Source organism: Typopeltis vanoorti, chromosome 22, assembly GCF_054136105.1.
Source record: "Typopeltis vanoorti isolate ZY-2024b chromosome 22, IOZ_Tvanoo_1.0, whole genome shotgun sequence".
Taxonomy (NCBI): Eukaryota; Metazoa; Arthropoda; class Arachnida; order Uropygi; family Thelyphonidae; genus Typopeltis; species Typopeltis vanoorti.
Genome location: NC_143570.1, coordinates 29,657,162 through 29,674,963, shown reverse-complemented (window position 1 = coordinate 29,674,963; position 17,802 = coordinate 29,657,162). Strand labels below are relative to the sequence as shown.

Genomic DNA, 17,802 nt, shown 5'->3' with positions numbered 1-17,802 from the left:
CTCTCCTTCCATCTGCCTTAAAACCCCAGAACTTATCAATATAAATTCAATATAGCCTCATATTTTATGAAATGACTAAAATCAAAATTCAACTCATGCACAGACAAAGTTGCCAGCCATCTTGCTTTTTATGCTACTCAGCATACCTCATTCTACGTGTAAAGATCTTATATATGAACTCAAACAAGCAAGCACACACACACACTACAAACAATGTAAGCACGCAACTTCTACTGTAAATTTCACACATAAAATCCACAATTAATTAGCCAAAAAAAAACTTATCTAAAACCAGAGTGTTCTTGCACAAACCTGCCAGTAAACTGCCATCTACATGAATGACAGAAGATAGTAAAGTCATCAACATAGAGGGTATTACTCACAGCTGGAGGAAGTTATTGAGTTTACCTTGATTGCAAAAAAAAGTGTAACACTTAAAACTGAACCTTGACTTCCTCTTCTTGGGGTATATGGTTGGAAGAAGTGGTTCCCACTTGAACTTGGAAGATTCAGTTGGATAAAAGAGGGAGAGATTTCCTCCAAGAACAAAACTGTGTAGGTTCTTTCAATATTCCAAATCTTCAAGAAGTGTCATATGTCTTTTCCACAACTAAATGCTGGCATAGTAGGAAGGCAACTCTAATGGATGCTTCCAACTAGACTAGATGATCAGTTGTACAATGATATTTGTGGAAGCCAGACTGTATTCTGAAGAAACCATAAAAGACAAGAGTTAATCTTTTTTTTTTTTTTCTTTTCAGAATCTTGCACAGGTCAGAACAATTGAGCGATAGTTTACTGGGATTCTTTCCCAACTAAGTAAAGGCAATAATAATAGCTTTTTTTTCCAGGTATCCTGAAACAAAGATTCACAGAATCTTTGTGAATGAAAAACACGAATAGCTGATAGTGATAGATGTTTTGTTACTTCATATTGGATAGTGGGTGATATTTAAGGATAGCAGCTTTCATTTTTTATTCACCAAAAGGTTGTGAAAAAATTGTTGTTGGGCTAGCAATTGTGCAATCATTATGTTCAAGAATAAAGAGCTGGTGGGCGGTATATGTGCCTTTCATTTTCCAGATTTTATCTCATATTTCTTTGCTCTCAAATATCGAATCCAGGATTCCACTGAAATCTATATTGAATCCAGGATTTCTTCTGGATCTGACAACTGATGTGTACTGCTCAAACTCAAGCCCATTTGAAAGCAACGAGGTTTGTTGTTGTGTAACATCTGTGGAAGATACTTTCTGTTTTCTTCAGAGCTTCACTGGCTGCTGTGCAATCATCATTCACCATAGATTAGGGAAATATCGGAAACCAACTAGATGTTTTAGGAATTAGTTGTTGTAGCTTGGGTAATGCACTCTGTCACATGATTCACTACATCACTGACAGGAGATAGCTGAATGTCGCAGAATCGAACTCTGCTAAAGTGGAGAAGGCGAGCCAGTCAGCATGCTCAATTTTTCATCATGATATCCATGATGAAATACATGGTTGCCTATGTAAGGAGGTTGACATCACAGGGAAATGGTCTCTCATACAAGTTACCTTTAGTTTCCAACTTGAGCAGTGGGAAGAGGGAAGATGAGCAGACAATTAAATCAATGACAGTGAATGTTTAATTAAGCATGTGGAAGATGATGATGTTTCTGGTGTTCAATAGGAATAGATTGTTGTTGAGCATGTGCCACAACTCAATCTCTGATGTTTGTTTGAGCACTACTCCAAAGAGGGTTGTGCCTATTTAATGGGCACCACTTTTAATGGGCAATTTAAATAATCATCCATTAAAAGTAGTGTGTGTTTGTGAGTGAATAAGTGGAGGATAACTGCAATAATACATCATCAAGGTTATCCTGAGAGGTATCTGATACAGGAAGACGGTAGATGCAGTATACAATTATGAGATTTATGACTGATAATTGGATGGCTGCTGCCGCCTCTACATTGGCAATGGGACTTGCTAGAATGAGGTGTGGATGCTGACTTGGATGACAACTCTTATTTGGGCAGATGCATTCCCTATACTGTCCTTACAAATGATAAGGTATATTTCACAATGCTATAATGCCAAGAGAGCCTTAATACCATTGATGTTTTGTTAGAATCCATGACAATTCCATTGTAGAAATGTTTTCATTATTTCTTTTTAGTTGTATCATCTGGCTTCCTGTGTTGAGAAATTTTATTTTCATTAGATTTGGATTTATTATTTTTTGAGAAATGTGGATGGCAAGTGTCCATTGTTTCTTCTTCTTCTTCTGGAAAAATATCCAAGATATCAAATTCGACTCCTTCTAGGATACTAGGCATATTAATTATTTTATCTTCCTGTGGAAAAGTGAAGGTATCCATGCTTTGTGTTGACAGGCCATCTCTGAAAAAGTCTGAAGGTATGTCATTGATCCTCTGTGGTGCAAGTTTGATTACTTTTTTAATAAAAAGATTTTCTTGTAATGGGACCATTTTTGGCATGTCCTCTAAAGTGAGTCCATATCAATTTTTCTCTTCGATTCACTCTAAGGCAGTGTTTCTCAACGTGGGGCATACGCCCAACAGGGGGGCAATTAGAAAATGATGTTGCATTCATCACCTCATCACTGATATACTCAAAACACTCACCATCGTCGGCGAGGGGGGGGGACATCAAAATCTTTGAGGCATTGAGGTGGTGCATGATCCAAAAAATGTTGGAAAATACTGCTCTAAGGAGATAGCAAGCAAGCCATATTATTCAGAGATGTTGTAGCTGTGAGAAGACTGGATTGACGTATGTCGATGTCCCCCCACTGACACTTTCTTTATAGTTGCCTTCTTAGCATAAGGGTTTAGCAGATATTATTGCTACTTTTGAAGTATACTGTCTCTTCACATTTTGATAAGTGATGCATTGTTTTCTGTCTTTATTTTTTTGGATTGCCTTTTCTTCCTTCCTTCCATCTTTGGCTTTCTCCGAAGTATGGTGGATTGTCTCCTTCAGAGTTAGAACATTTCAGTGTTTTGCTCTCACAGTCTTTAATCTCATGATCTTTACTACCATGTCAGGCTCAGAAGGTAGAACCATGATAGGCAGTTTGAGAATGGTGATATTTCTGACATTTAAAACAATACAAAAAAGGTTTGAGATATAGAGCCTTATCGGATAGTTGAGATTGCCTGCTTTGACAGATGTTGGTGATTTTGGTGTTTGCTAAAGACAAAGATGATGTTTCTAATGGGAACTACGTGCCCAAACCTACATATGAGGATTCTTCTTATGGCTCTCACTCTTTTATTCTTCAGTTCAGAGCAGATTTCCTCATCAAGGAGGTCCCACTTTGATATTACACCTCTAGAAAAAGTTTAAGTTTTTGTGAGGGTAAGCACAATTGGTATTACTATTATAGATGTTGCATGAAGTAATTTTTGTGACAGTGTTGCTGCTACAATAGGAATATCTCCAGAGCAGAGTTTATTTACAGATTTTGGAAATTCTGTCAACTCTTTCAAATCCTTCTGGATGAAAAAGGGTGACATTTTTCCAAGATGTTTCTCTGACATGTTGAATGCAAGATTAAAAATAGTGGTGTATTTGTTGCAGATTCTAATGTTCTTTTATTCTTTCTTTGGTTTTCTATTGATGATCCTTATGGTTTCTGATCCTGGCTGGTACCAATTGTTGAGAGCCTCTGATAAACAAGAGGATGAAAAATTATTCATTCTCATGAAGAGTTTAATTCAGCACCAGAACTTCTCACCAACCACAGAGGTGCACATGGATGCACACTCTACAGCAAGCAATAACCTCAGGAGAGAATTCCAGGGCTACACCAGACACTTTGTGACACCACAGTAAGCCTTGAGTCATGTCCCTGGACCATGGGAAAGGAGACTTAAAGTAACACCACTGACCTTTGCAGGCAAGTTCAATAGCCAACTAATCCTGGCCAGGCAATCCAGGACTGCTCATCTTGCCAAAGCGATGTCAAAGTAATGCAAGACTACCAAGATCCCCTTTCCCAGATGTCCACAGGTTGCACTGTATGACAATTATTGCAGCAAAGCACTGGATCCCAGTGATGGAAATCTGAAAATAGGATAGTAAAAAAGACTCAGAAGTAGAATGCAGAAAGAATAGAACAGAAAAAGAGTAAGAGCAAAGAGGGCAGTCCCAATCATCACTAGAAGGTCCCCTCTATCACAAACAGATGGGCACCTCACATGGAAGGAGGGAGACTGTAAGAAGTAGCTGTGAATGTTTTGACAGTGAATAAGGTTTAGCAGAGGTATAACAGGTATTGTGCAAATAATGTTTTTTTTTTGTTTTTTTGTTTAATATCACTTCCACATCTGAGAAGCCATAATGCTTGTAGTAAATAAATGATTGCATGAGCTGGGATCAAGAGCAAAGTATTCTGTAGATATTCTACTTAAAGTGTTGGAGGTTGTAGTCTTGAGGAATACTTCATGGAAAAGTTTCTATGAAACTTCATGGTTTCACAGAACTCAAGTAAATAGAATAAAAGATGACTGTGAGTAGCAGGTTTAGTGAGTATGCAGTTCAACTGTAAAAGGATGTTGAGTAGCTCTTGCTTGTGGTTTTGAAGGTTTGGCAAAAATGGGGAGCATAATGGATGCCAGTCACTGAGGAGTGACCATAGAAATATCTGTGGAAGAGACACAATGCAGAAACCAACTATCTTTGAAACTGTGGATGAAGAGCATCTTTGATAGAGAGAGAGAGAAAGATCATTAATCAACTGAACTGCTCTCTTCTGAATTGCATCAAGAATTTTTAGAGAGGTCTTAGTTGCACAACCACAAATATGAGAGCAGTATTCCAAGACTGATTTTGATTTTATTGCATTTGTTTTGATGGAATGAATAAGTTCCTGGAGAATATATGGACCTCCTCCAGGAAATATACCACACTGCAACAATTCAACTTCATACAAGTAGCAATAAAATATCAATTAGAAAAGGTTTCTGAACTCTCTACCACCCAAAATCTTTACAGCAGTCCTTCAAGAAATATTTAATAATATAAACTGGACAAACCTAGGTATAAAAATTAATACCAGAAACTTAACACATCTAAGATATGCAGATGATATCATAATTTTTGCAAACACTCCAGAAGACTTTAATATAATGATAGAAGACCTATATCATGAAAGCAGAAAAGTTGGTCTAAAAATAATCAGAAAAAACTAAAATCATGTTTAATCATTTTATAACACCAAAAAACAATAATAGAAAACAATTTCTTGGAAAGAGTCTCTTCATATACATACTTAAGTCATCTCATTGATCTAAACTGTGAACTCCAAAAGGAAATAAATAGGAGAGTTCAACTTGCCTCGGGTGCATTCAGAAAATTTGAAAGCATTTTTCAAAACAATGATGTCCCACTTGTTTAAAAAGGAAGCCATTTAACCGGTGTATACTTCTGGTCATCACATATGGTTGTGAAACTTGGTCACTAACAAAAGCACTGACAAATAAACTAACAACTCAAAGAAAAATGGAGAGGAGAAGATAAGCGAAACACCTGAATAAGAAGCCAGATTCATATCACTGACATCATTCTTCACTATAAGCAACTAAAACGGAAATGGGTTGGACATCTATCCAGAAGAGAAGATGAGCGATGGACCACCGTACTAATGAACTGGATTCCAAAAGAAGGGAAACGAGGGTGAGGACGTCCTAAAAGAAGGTGGAATGAACTGTCAAATTTTGTTAGGAAAAACTGGTCAAATATTGTCAAGAACAGAGAAAGGTGGAAAGAACTGGAGGAGGCCTTCTTCCAGCAGTGGACTGAAAATGGCTGAAAAGAAGAAGAAGATTCCAAGACTGGGCAGATTTGAAATTTGTAGAGTAAGAAACTAGACAGAAGAGAAGTAACGCCTTAAGTGAAAAAGGATACCAAGTTTTCTGAAAGCTGAAGCTGCTATAGAAATGATTTGATTATGCCAAGAAAGATAGTAGAGTCAGCCCAAAAAGAGAGAGAGAATCTTGACTGGTAAGCTAAGCATTATCAAAAGGTAGGGTGGAAAAATAGGCAAATCTATATTTTGGAAGCATTAAAGGTGACTAAGTTGTTGTTGCCCCATTGCAGAATGGAGTGGAGATAAGTGTTAGGGCACTTAATGAATAACAGAGGGGATAATGTACATCCTTGTCTGACACCAGATTTAACATTAAACCATCTTCCTGTACTTCTCTCAATTCTAACTGCTGACTTACAACTCAAATAAAGACTAAGTATTACTTGATATAATGCCCCACTAACACCATACAACTGTAGCATTTTGAATAGCTTCATTCTTGGCACATTGTCATATACTTTTTCCAGATCTACAAAACTTAAATAGAGATCTTTGTTACATTCCCATGACTTCTCAACTATTTGCCATAAAGTGAAAATCTGATCCTGACAGCCTCTATTTGGCCTGAATCCAGCTTGTTCTTCACCAAGCTTCTCAACCGTTTCTCAAATATACTGACATAAATCTTACCAGGAACACTCAGTAGAGAAATACCTCTGTAATTCTCACATTCAGTTTTATTTCCCTTTTTTATATATGGATACTATGAGAGCTCAACTCCAATCATCTGGAATTCATCCCTCTGTCCAGGTCCTCTGAACTATGCAGTGCAGCCATTGTAAGATTTTTATACCTCCACACTTGAGTATTTCTGGTCAAATATCATCTACTCCTGCTGCATTTCCACGTTTCAGGCCTTTGAGGGCTTTTTCTACTTCAAGTATGGAAATGTATTCCTGATTGCATTACCACTGTGCTGTCACCGATTGTTTCGTTTAGCAATTTTTCGAAATAATTACTCCATACATCAAGGATATCTTTTTCTCCTGTTTACATGTCACCTTTATCATCTCTAATTTCTTTTACAGCACTCTTTCCTTCATTTCTGAGCTTCTTCAACAACCTCCAGAATATCTTGCCACGTTCTTGATATTTATTTTCTATATTCTTACCAAACTCTACCCATGACTTTTATTTAGTTAGTTTTAAATAGTGTTTACATATGTCTCTGTATTCTCTAAGAGAACAAGATGACTTATTTGCCAGATACTTTTGATATTCTTTCTTCTTTTCCTTCACTGTCTCTTTAACTTCCCGTGTTCACCATGGAGTTCTGATTTTTTTTATCCCTGGAGACAACCTCACTAAATTCTGGCTGAATGAATCAATGTTTTCTTCGGAGATTGCCATTGAATCTCCAAGGTTTGATTCCTGTTCTCAAACTCTTTCATTTTTATTTGAATAATGTTTGTATATTTTAGTCTACAGTTCACATCTGAGAGCCTGCTCAACTTTTATTCACTTTAAAACTTTCTTACATGTTCTTCTTTTCAATATGAAATGCAATTTTATCCTGCTCAAGTTTAAACGGTGATCACTTCCAGTTTCAAATGTACACTCTAGTGTCCTGCACAAGAGAAAACATCACTATCAACAATAACATAGTCAGACTTTTCTTATTCTTTGCGTCTTCTCTCCATGTGAATTTGTGCACATTTTTATGGTGTTAGTAATAATTTATCCATATCCTGAGCAGAAATCCAACAAGTATTTGCCATTCTTAATAGTTTTGCTCTTTTCTCCAAATTTTTCCAAAATATTTTTGTATGTCTGACAATCATTTCCTACTGTGCTATTTAGATCCCCAACAAGGACAAACTTTTCATTTTTCATTGTGTCAGTTGCTTTCTCTAAAGCCTAAAAAAAAAATCCCTCCACTTCTACCTTAGCAGAACCTTCTGTGGGACCATAGGTACAAATAAGTCATTGTCCAGTTCCCCATTCTGATATTTGCTCACATCACTCTACTTGAAATTGCCTGCCATTCAAGAAGATTAGCCTCATATTTAGTGTTGAATACAATGGCTACTCCTTCTTTTCCTTGATTGTCATTGCCTGATTATAACACTTTGTATTTATTGCTCAGAAAGATCTTGCCAGTTTTGTCTTTTTTCTACAATCTCAACCAGCTTTTATCGATTGGTAGAAGTTGGATGAGAAGAATAATGCCAGGTCAGCCTTATATTTAGATAACGTGGAAATGCTACTGTTTGAGTGGGAAAGGAGTAGAAGCACAGATGGACAAAAATTACACCCCGGTATACTCCAGATAATGAACTTAACGCACCAATTAAAAATCAGAAAGTCGTCGTTTTTCTGCGAATTTTTTTATTCTTTATTTTCTTTATACACAAAAGAACATTAACAAATCTTGGAAAAAAACACTAAAAAGTCTCTTTTTGCAAAAAAACGGTTAAATAAACTGCATCTACTTCGCCAAAACATTAGTAAACAGTCAGTATGCATATATCTTGTTTCTTTGCAAACCCTTTTATTGTGTTCATTCATTCATTCCTTTTTCTTGAGCAGAGGAAACACTGGCGAGATGGATTTTCTTTCTTTCCTGTTGGTGGTATGAAAGATGGAAAACGTCGTGCAGATAATCTCAGTGGTGTTGGGATATTTGATGGACGTCCACTTCTTGAAATGCTTGTAGTTTTATATTTTTCAATGGAGAGTTCGATTACTTTGAGGTGAAAATCAAGTGAATCCATCTTACCGCTAGATTTTTGGTAAAGCACAAAAGCGTTCCACAGTGCTTGTATTATACAAGATACGAACACCTGTCTTTGTATCTTCTATAATACAAGAAGTTTATAATACTTCTTGTATTATAAACATTATAATACTAGAAAAATCTTTTTATAATACTTCTTGCCTCTCTTTCTTGGTACAACATACGAAGACAGGTGTTGATCAACACCACCCATGGTATGGTTGTAATCCAACACAAGTTGCGGTTTTTTATTCTTCCTTTGCGCGTCTCTATATCTACCATCGATGTAGTGTGAATGGTAGAGATAAGGGAGATATCCTTCTTATCCTTCCATTTCATTACACACACTTTCCGTCTCTGAAAACCAATTACTTCTCCAGTTTTCAATTTTTTATTCTTCAATTCGTTGGGTACTTCTTTTCATGATACGCGTAATGTTCCATAAACATCAGTCTTATTTATTATCGATAGATCCGGTAATCCAGGTGAATTATAGAAATTGTCCATAGTCAAACAATAACCTTTATTCAATAAAGGTTTCATCAAAGTCATCACTATTTGTGAAGACATTGGAAGATTGCTAAAATCTCTGTCCAGAATGGTATTCTTGCCATTATAGATTATAAAATTATAGACATACCCACTTTGTGATTCACATAATAAGCATATTTTTATGCCGAATCTGGCCCTTTTGAGAGGAATGTATTGCACCCATCCCAGACGACCTTTATAAAGCAAAAAACTTTTGTCAGTAGTCATCAATTTCTCTGGCGTAATCGAATTGCCAAATTTTCTATTCACATCTTCATAAATTGGCCAGATTTTGTTGAGTTTTGGGCAAGGGTGATTTGCTGGATCAAATTCATCATTATTTGAAAAATATGTAGAAATTGTATTATGGCCTCGAAGCGTTTCTCGCTCATGCAATCTGGAAAAAATGGTGTATATAATAATGGATTTTTTGTCCAATAATGAAGGTATTCTGTTTTTTTTAACTATACTTTGCAAAAGTACAACAGCCAAAAATACTCTGATTTCATTTGGATTTTTGTCATACCAAGAAGTCTTTTCTTTACCAAGGGTATGACTCCTCGCATATTTATTTGTTTCATCCACAACATGTTGAATCAATTGATCATCAAAAAAAGGCTCGAAGAAATTTAGGCAGTTATAATCGTGGACAAAAAATGTGCAAACGCAAACAAAATAGTTGATACATGCATTGGCAATTTTCTTGGCTGAAAGGAAATAGGCACAAAATTGTCTAGCGTGTATATTCAGTTGTATTTATATGTGAAACCAAAATTCATGGTCACACGCATTAACTCTGGTGCATGGAAAAAATTCTGTTTCTTGGACACGAGTTAACTTGGTTGAGTGCGTTAAGGGGTTAATGTGAATGTCGAAACTTCGATTGATTATTTTGGTTTATATTAAACTGAAGTTTTACTTTAACATGGTAGTTGTTTGCATAATTTATGTAATGAAAACAGCTTATTGTAAGTGGCTTTGAGCCAAAAACTGCAGTTTCACATAAACCAAAATAATCATTCAAAGTTTCGACCTTCACATTAAGTTCATTATCTGGAGTATACAAATATATACAAAGAAACAAGCTACATGGTATGCTGAAGTTACATTAATTTGGGTCAACCGTTAAAACTACTGGCCTGACTGCTGCTGGGAAAAAAAAAAAAACTTTACTATATCAATGCTAGAGTCCTGTTATTATTATCTATTTTGTTACAAAAAATAAATTAAGCTAGAGAGCAACATGCTATCACATAATTACTCATATAAATAGACATAAATTAGAACAAAACAGTATAGTATGGATGGCAGCCAATATGAGCTGAAATTATTGCTTACAGTCCTAAAGTCAGGGTCTGCTGAATGTGTGCCATCCATTCTTGGGATTTTTATGCCATAATTATTGTTAAGATTAGGATGGTTGATCAAAATTTCATAGGCTTCTTTAAATTTATGTTCTTTTGTATAATGTAAAGAACAGGTACTTTTCCAATTTTAATTATATTAATTATAATAATTCCAATTATAATCTTAATGCCACTTTTAAACCACCTATAAAATTAAAAAACATATTCAACTCCTCTAAGAATCCTTTTCCCCATTGGCTCACTCTGGAGTATATCGCATCTATTGCACCTGTACTTACCTAACATTGGTGTAACTGGATAGCTCTTAATGGCCACCATCTATACTGTTTTGTTTTAATTTACATGTACTTATATGAGTAATTATGTGAGAGCATTTTTCTCTCTAGCTTAATTTATATTTTGTAGCCAAATAGATAATAATAATAATGGGACTCTAGCATTGATGTAGTAAGGTTTTTTTGAGGTTTTTTCCCCATCAGAGGTCAGGCCAGTAGTTTTAATGGTTGACCAAATAAATGTAATTTTAGCATGCCATGTACATTATAGTGTAGCTTGTTTCTTTGCACATATATATGTATACTCCAGATGATGACTTGAATGTGAAGGTCGAAATGTCAAGTGATTATTTTGGTTTATATTAAACTGAAGTTTTACTTTAACACAGTAGTTGTTTCCATAATTTGTATAATGACTGATCACTATGTAACCATGAAGGAATAAGCTGTTTTCTTTTCTTAGACCGCCCAGGCAGGCACACTTTTTGGAAAACTATTGCTTGGATGTAGAGTGGGAATTTCAGAGTGAGGAATGAAAATCTTCATTCCAGCATGGATAATTTCTGTAAGAAGATCAAAACAAATATCTTGATCTTTAAAATGGAAACAGTAGTCTGGCAATGGAGAGGCAGAGTAAAAGTCATGAGGATCTTCCCACTTGGCAACAATGCCAAGTGGCAAGTTTAGGCACCTCTAGCAAGGAATACTGGATTAGCAAACGCAAGTACCATTCGCACAGCAGAAGGAATCATATAGGGTATTAGTTTGGACACAGTAAGATGGGCTGTACTTGTTATAGAAGATATCTGGGGTTTAATCAAAAATAGATCAGGTGTGGATGTATGTAGGTGATAATGCACATAATTTAGATTGGTATTTATATGATACCATTAATGTTGGTGTGTGGAAGACATTTTTTGTAAGGTTTTTTGAGTTTTAAAATTTTTCTGGGGATTTTTTTGAGGGATGTTTGTTATTCAGTTTAACTGCAGTCTCACTACATTTTTTATGTTTACTCTTATGTCAGTACTACAAAATTGAAGAGAAAAAGAGTAGGGGACAAATACAATGAGAGGAGTTAGGCTCTTAGATATGAGCTCATACAGAAAGCATCCTGTCTGCATGACATAATGTAGCCTCAGCAGTATCCCTCACATATCATTGCACAACCTCGATCTAAGTATGACAAGACAGCGAGATTATGTGCTAGCTGATCAGGAAGCCTCTAAAATGCATCCATCTGGCTTAGTTCCATACACTATATGGTGGCCAGCCTGCAGAACTACTTTGCTGTTGTATCCTTGAAGATGAGGAAGGTATGTGATCTCTCTGCAATATGTTTGGCATGCCTTTGAGGGGGGGGGAGGGGATACCACTCACACTGCATGTTGAAAGATTTGACGGGGGGGGGGGGGGGGACAGGAACTCTTGCTCTATGAAATAACCAATGGCAACAATCAGTTCAGGTCTCTAATGAACAAGGTAGTAGGTAGTGATAGCATGAAGTGATGAAGGTCATTTGCCACTTAGCAAGGAAGTTGTCATTTCCTCCAACTAGAAAGATATCCTTTTACAGCAGGAATACTCAATTTAGTGTGGGTCACCTCAAATGAATCTTCAGATTCCATGGAGATGCCTATCATCATCATCATCATCATCATGTGTATCAAGGATTTAGGCCTAGCATGGCCTGTTCTTCTGGCCTTAAAAGTCATTGTTGAATCATTTAAGAGGAAGTCCTGGTTTTCTTTTTCCTAATGGCTTGTACTTGGAGATGCCTATATAATAATAAAATATCAAGCTACTCAAAAATAGAAAATGTGGAAAGAATATAGAGAAATGTGAGGAGCATTCTCCAACAGTACAAAGCACAGACTAGAAGAGTGACAGAGACATAATAGAGGGATACAAATTGTATAAGAAAGAAAATTATTCATTATATTCACACTCTGTGAGAGACTAAAATCTTCAACCAGGTTGCTTAAGTCATAGCACTGGGAATTTTCAGATGAAATGGAAAAGATGCAAAATTGTTTCCACAACATACGGGAGGACTGAGATAGAGGTAGCAAATTATAGATCAGTTATATCCTGAAGTAGATTATAAAAGTGCATTATAAATCAAGGTCTTGGAGAAGTTCTCCAAGGCCCAAATTCAGAAATGGGTAGATAAGAATATGATGCTGTATGTGTGGGAAAAAGCAAAATGGCTTGAAGAAGGAGGTAGTTTATCATAAAGTAAAAGTTGAGTTGGATAAGAAATACAGTTACATCATGAAACTGTTGGATTTGCAAAAGCATTTTATAGAATCACTGGTGCTTATGCATCTTATTGTCCATCCATTTGTTGCATGCCACAGATGCAACAAATGGATGGACAATAAGGTAGTAGAGTGTAACCAGCTTGATATAATCCACATTTGCTTCAATGGGCATGCCATAAGTGTGGTTGATGAACAGAATCAGAAAGTAGCATATGGTATGTATTATGTAAGGGAATGAGATGACCACTGGTGAAGCAAATGGAGTTGAACAGTAAAGTAGCAGAGTGGTAGACGCTTAACATCCATCTCCATTTGCTCCAATGATGAAATGTCATAAGAGCATGGACAGATGAATAGTTAGAAATCTGATGAACAAACATCAGATTTCTAACTGGCTTTCTAACTCAAATTTCATAGATCAACCTGGAAAGGAAGGAGAATTAACTGCTGTCAGTAATGATCTAACACAATCTGTTCATATACTAACCAGAATACTGGATAACTGTCATCATTTTCCCAACACCATGGCCCTCGTTCTGAACTGGATGCTCCTCCAAATATACGGCCAATGTTAACTGTCTCCACTGAGCAAACATAACCTTGTTGACATTCTCTTTCTACAGCTAATCTGTCACCCAGCCAATTCTTAATGTCACATTCACTGGCATTACAAAAATACTAAGTGAGCTAACTGATATTTTGATGCATTTTTTTCTCCATAGTCTGATTATTTTTTCCACTGTCAAAATCTAAACACCTACTTCTATTGAATAACTCATAATCCTTGATGAAGCAAGGAAAGCCTTCATTCCTCACAAATGTAGCAAAGCAGCCCAAGATAAAAATCCAACACATTTTAAAATAAAATAAAAATAATAAGCTAACACCTTTATTCCCTTATAGGGAGCAGGTGAGGCCTTTAAACTCTATCTAGCTTTTGGAGACTGAGTAGGCAGTTCAATCTCCACCAGTAGCCAATCACAGATAGTTGGCCCATAATCTATCACAAATTATATGCGCACCGATGAAGAGACAAGCAAAAAGCATCTCTTCATACCTAACCCTAACAGGATATGTTACTGTCTGAAATAATGTGGACTCTACGGTTGATTTTCTCGAGTTTACAGGATGAAAAACCTGTGTTTCCTGTGGGGGAAAACCCGCTTGCCCATAGCAGAGATCGACTAACTTGAGAATCGGTCGAAGAAAGACTTAGAAAAAGTTTGACTAGACTTGAACTCTAAGTCTTATCTTTGTGCGGCCAAGTGCAGAGGATGCAAATGCCACTTCCACTGATATAAATGGCTCAATTAAAAATCACAGCTTCACATTTTTGGCTTACACAATAATTATAAATAAGATTTATAAATAAAAGTCATCAACAAATCCAAATGAGGCTTTGAAGGACAAAATGTAAATAAACTTGTTCCCTGCTCAAATGGTGATCATGCCTTCCGATCTCCATTGATGCAATTTCTGTTCTTCCATCTCTATCTCTCATACACACACAGCACCATAACATTACCTAAAGAAAAGGCTTGCATCAGTCTTCCTTTACGAACTCTGGTTTAAAAACTATAGAAAATCTCCTACTATTCTAGGAAAAACTCATTATGCATCTTAGATTTTTCACTAGACAGTAAAATTCTCAATGATCTAGATATTAATAAATCTCCTAATCTAGATGGCATCATATCCATCCAACTACACTAAAAAGTTGTGCCCCAGAATTAATGCCCATTCTGTTCAAGCTACTGGAGAGGATTCAGAGGTAGAGAAGATGGTATCAGGTTTGTAGAACGCTTACTATGAGGACAGATTAAGTGTGTGGGTTACACAGTTTAGTAAACAGACAACAGAAACATATAGATTATACCAAGTAGATTTTGTAGTAGAAATGTAAGATAACATTTTCAACAGATGGCAGAAGATGAGAAAATAAGGAAAAAAAATTAAGTCATGACTGAAAATTGAGAAAATAGCAAGAATAAAGGTTGTTCTACTCACAAAAAAGGACATGTTCTTAATGTACTGTCAGTAAATGAGTTTAAGGAGATATTGGAGACCTACAAAACTGAAATATTACAAAACTCTATTTTTGTATATTTTAAATCCTTATTTTCCTGATTACTTCTAGTAAGGTAATTACTTCTGATTAACGAATGGCAAACAGCTTCCACCAAAGAGGAAAATTCTAATAATGAATAGGTTAACTAACTAACTTTGTAATGGTAACTTTTAAACATGTAACAATCCTCATTACTAAAAGCCACATCATGAATCAGTACACTCTGCTTCTTTGAAACTTACACCATTAAAATTATTGCATGAAATACAGCAGTTTTTAGAAAGAATCTGAGAAACAAGAGCATTTTCCTCAAAGGATGGAGCCAAAGTACAGGGATTATACAGACTTCAAAATTTATCTTTTATCTCTAGATATGCAATTAAGCAAATAAAATATGTGAAAAGAGCACATTAAAAAAAATACATCAAGCATGATTTACCTCTTCGTAGAAAGCACTGACTGATCAAATGTCCTCAATGGAGATTGATCATTAGCAGTTTCTTCTGCATCTGAAGTATCAATATCCATCACAGTTAAGTCATCTGTATCTCTTATTTTTGATTCACTTTCACAAGTGTGATCCTCTGGACTATTTGTAAAAAGATTTTCATCACTTCTAGTTCTTTCCAAAATTTTTGAGTGTTCATTCAGTGAAACAGGTGATTTATCTTTCGATGATGAAACTGGAGAATTTTCTTTTTCACATACACAATCTTCCATACAGCCACAAACCATCTCATGTGAAGTAACCTAAAGAAAAATTATTAATGTTTATTGTGAAAATCATCAGTAAACTGCAATAAATTTCCTATATCTTTTAACAGTGTTAAACTGTCATTAGCCATAGTGAGGTGTCCTAATGAACTTATTGTGTTCCATCTTCAATTTTGGCCTACTTTCATGTAGCTATATATATATATATATATATATATATATATATATATATATATATATATATATATATATATATACAGGGTGTTCGGGATAAATTTGACAGTTTCGTAAGGAAAAAGAAAATCTTCTTTGTATCTATTAAATTTAATGAATTGACAAAAAAACATTACAGGCAGAGTTAATTACAATACTATCAACAAGATTTACTCAAAATAACCACCATTAGCATCGATCACAGCTTCAATTCTGCTTCGGAACCTCGAACAAGCTGATGCTACAGTCTCCCTGGGAAGGGCCGCAAAAACTGTTTTAATTTTATCCATTAACTGGGCTTTTGTATTACTGGAAGTGCGATTGGTGTCTTTTTCAACTGCGCCCCATACAAAATAATCCATGGGGTTAAGGTCTGGGGAGTTTGGAGGCCAAACATTTGGACTGGTGAAGTCGTAGAAATTTTCAGACAACCATTTTTGACTTTTCCCAGAGGTGTGGCAAGGGGCCGAATCCTGCTGCCATACATACGGCCTACCATTGGCTACCCTTGTTATCCAGGGCTTGACTACAGTTAGCAACTCCACGAACAAAGCCCGAATTCCAATGCCAGGGTTCTTCAACACCTGTTCCTGCAGATTTGCGAGGAATTCTGCTGTACGAACACAATCAGATCGTCTGCTAGGGATCTTTCTTCTTGCTACATCCTCGTAGTCACCATTGCAAGTCTCTAGTTCATGCCTGATTGTTTTTACTGTATTCAGGGAGCATTGGGCAGCAGTCGTAATATCCTTATTTTGATGGCGGGCACGAATCATCATGATACAAGTTATTCTCTTCCATGATTCAGGTGGGTTCCAGCTATCCATCCTTTCTGACATCTTGTATATGAATGAAGAAGGGTCCAAACTTTTAAATGAAGAGAAGTGTGTGTTAATACATGTAACTTAGAAAAATATAATTAATTATAAATATGTCAAATTAATCCCGAACACCCTGTATATATATATAAAGAAATCATTAATGAGATAATCATTTTTACAATTTTATAAATAGAAAAATTTTTAATTCTGGTAAATTCTATACATGGTTGCAAAAATTATTATTATCACTCACACACTCCATCACTAATACATCTGCCACACTATGCCTTAAACACATTCACATTCTTTGCTATTTGTAACATCCTGCAACACACTAATCATCCATTTTTCTTCATGGAAAAAAAAATCTCTTCATTCCCCTGCTAACACCTTAGATAATTTCCATAGATGATTAGTTCCTTATTTTCCTATTTTCTTATTTACATATCTAGAGACAACAGATAATTAGCTCCTTTTAAACAATCCTTATAGATTACTAAAATTCTCCACTAATGTAAATATCATTTTCGTATAGTTTCTCCTATACTTATCTAACAAACTGTGCAGCTTATATTGCTGCAACCTCTTCTCACCAAAATCTTCCAGATTGCTGTGCTGTCTTAATTATTCATCTTTCAACTTCTAGTCCAGAGAATCCTCATCATTGTGGAAATCAGAAAACCAAATTACAGAGTGATTTAATTAGTGTCCTGTGCAGTGATTTAAGTACTTCCTTATCTCAGTTTGTCAAAGTATCCCATATCATATCACAGTAATGATGTGTATTCATTGCAATTTTTGCAGTGTAACATTTCAGCTTCAGGTCTCTACTAACTATCACCCCCTACATAATGAATGAGACAAAATCTTACACTATCTACAGACCATTTTAAATTTACCTTGATGGACATAGCATCAGCATAAATTATGATGTTGTGAAAGCACACATGAAA

General features: G+C 35.7%; 1 protein-coding gene across 5 annotated transcripts in view; it reads right to left on the bottom strand.

The window, feature by feature from the left end:
- LOC150094267 (DDB1- and CUL4-associated factor 6-like) overlaps positions 1 to 17,802 on the bottom strand; it is a 422,923-nt gene that overhangs the window by 100,391 nt on the left and 304,730 nt on the right. For all 5 annotated transcript variants that reach the window (XM_090411919.1, XM_090411918.1, XM_090411920.1 and 2 more), the window contains exon 14: positions 15,541 to 15,851. In XM_090411919.1, coding sequence (XP_090268045.1) covers positions 15,541 to 15,851 — 311 coding nt within the window. The remainder of the gene's footprint in view (positions 1 to 15,540; positions 15,852 to 17,802) is intronic.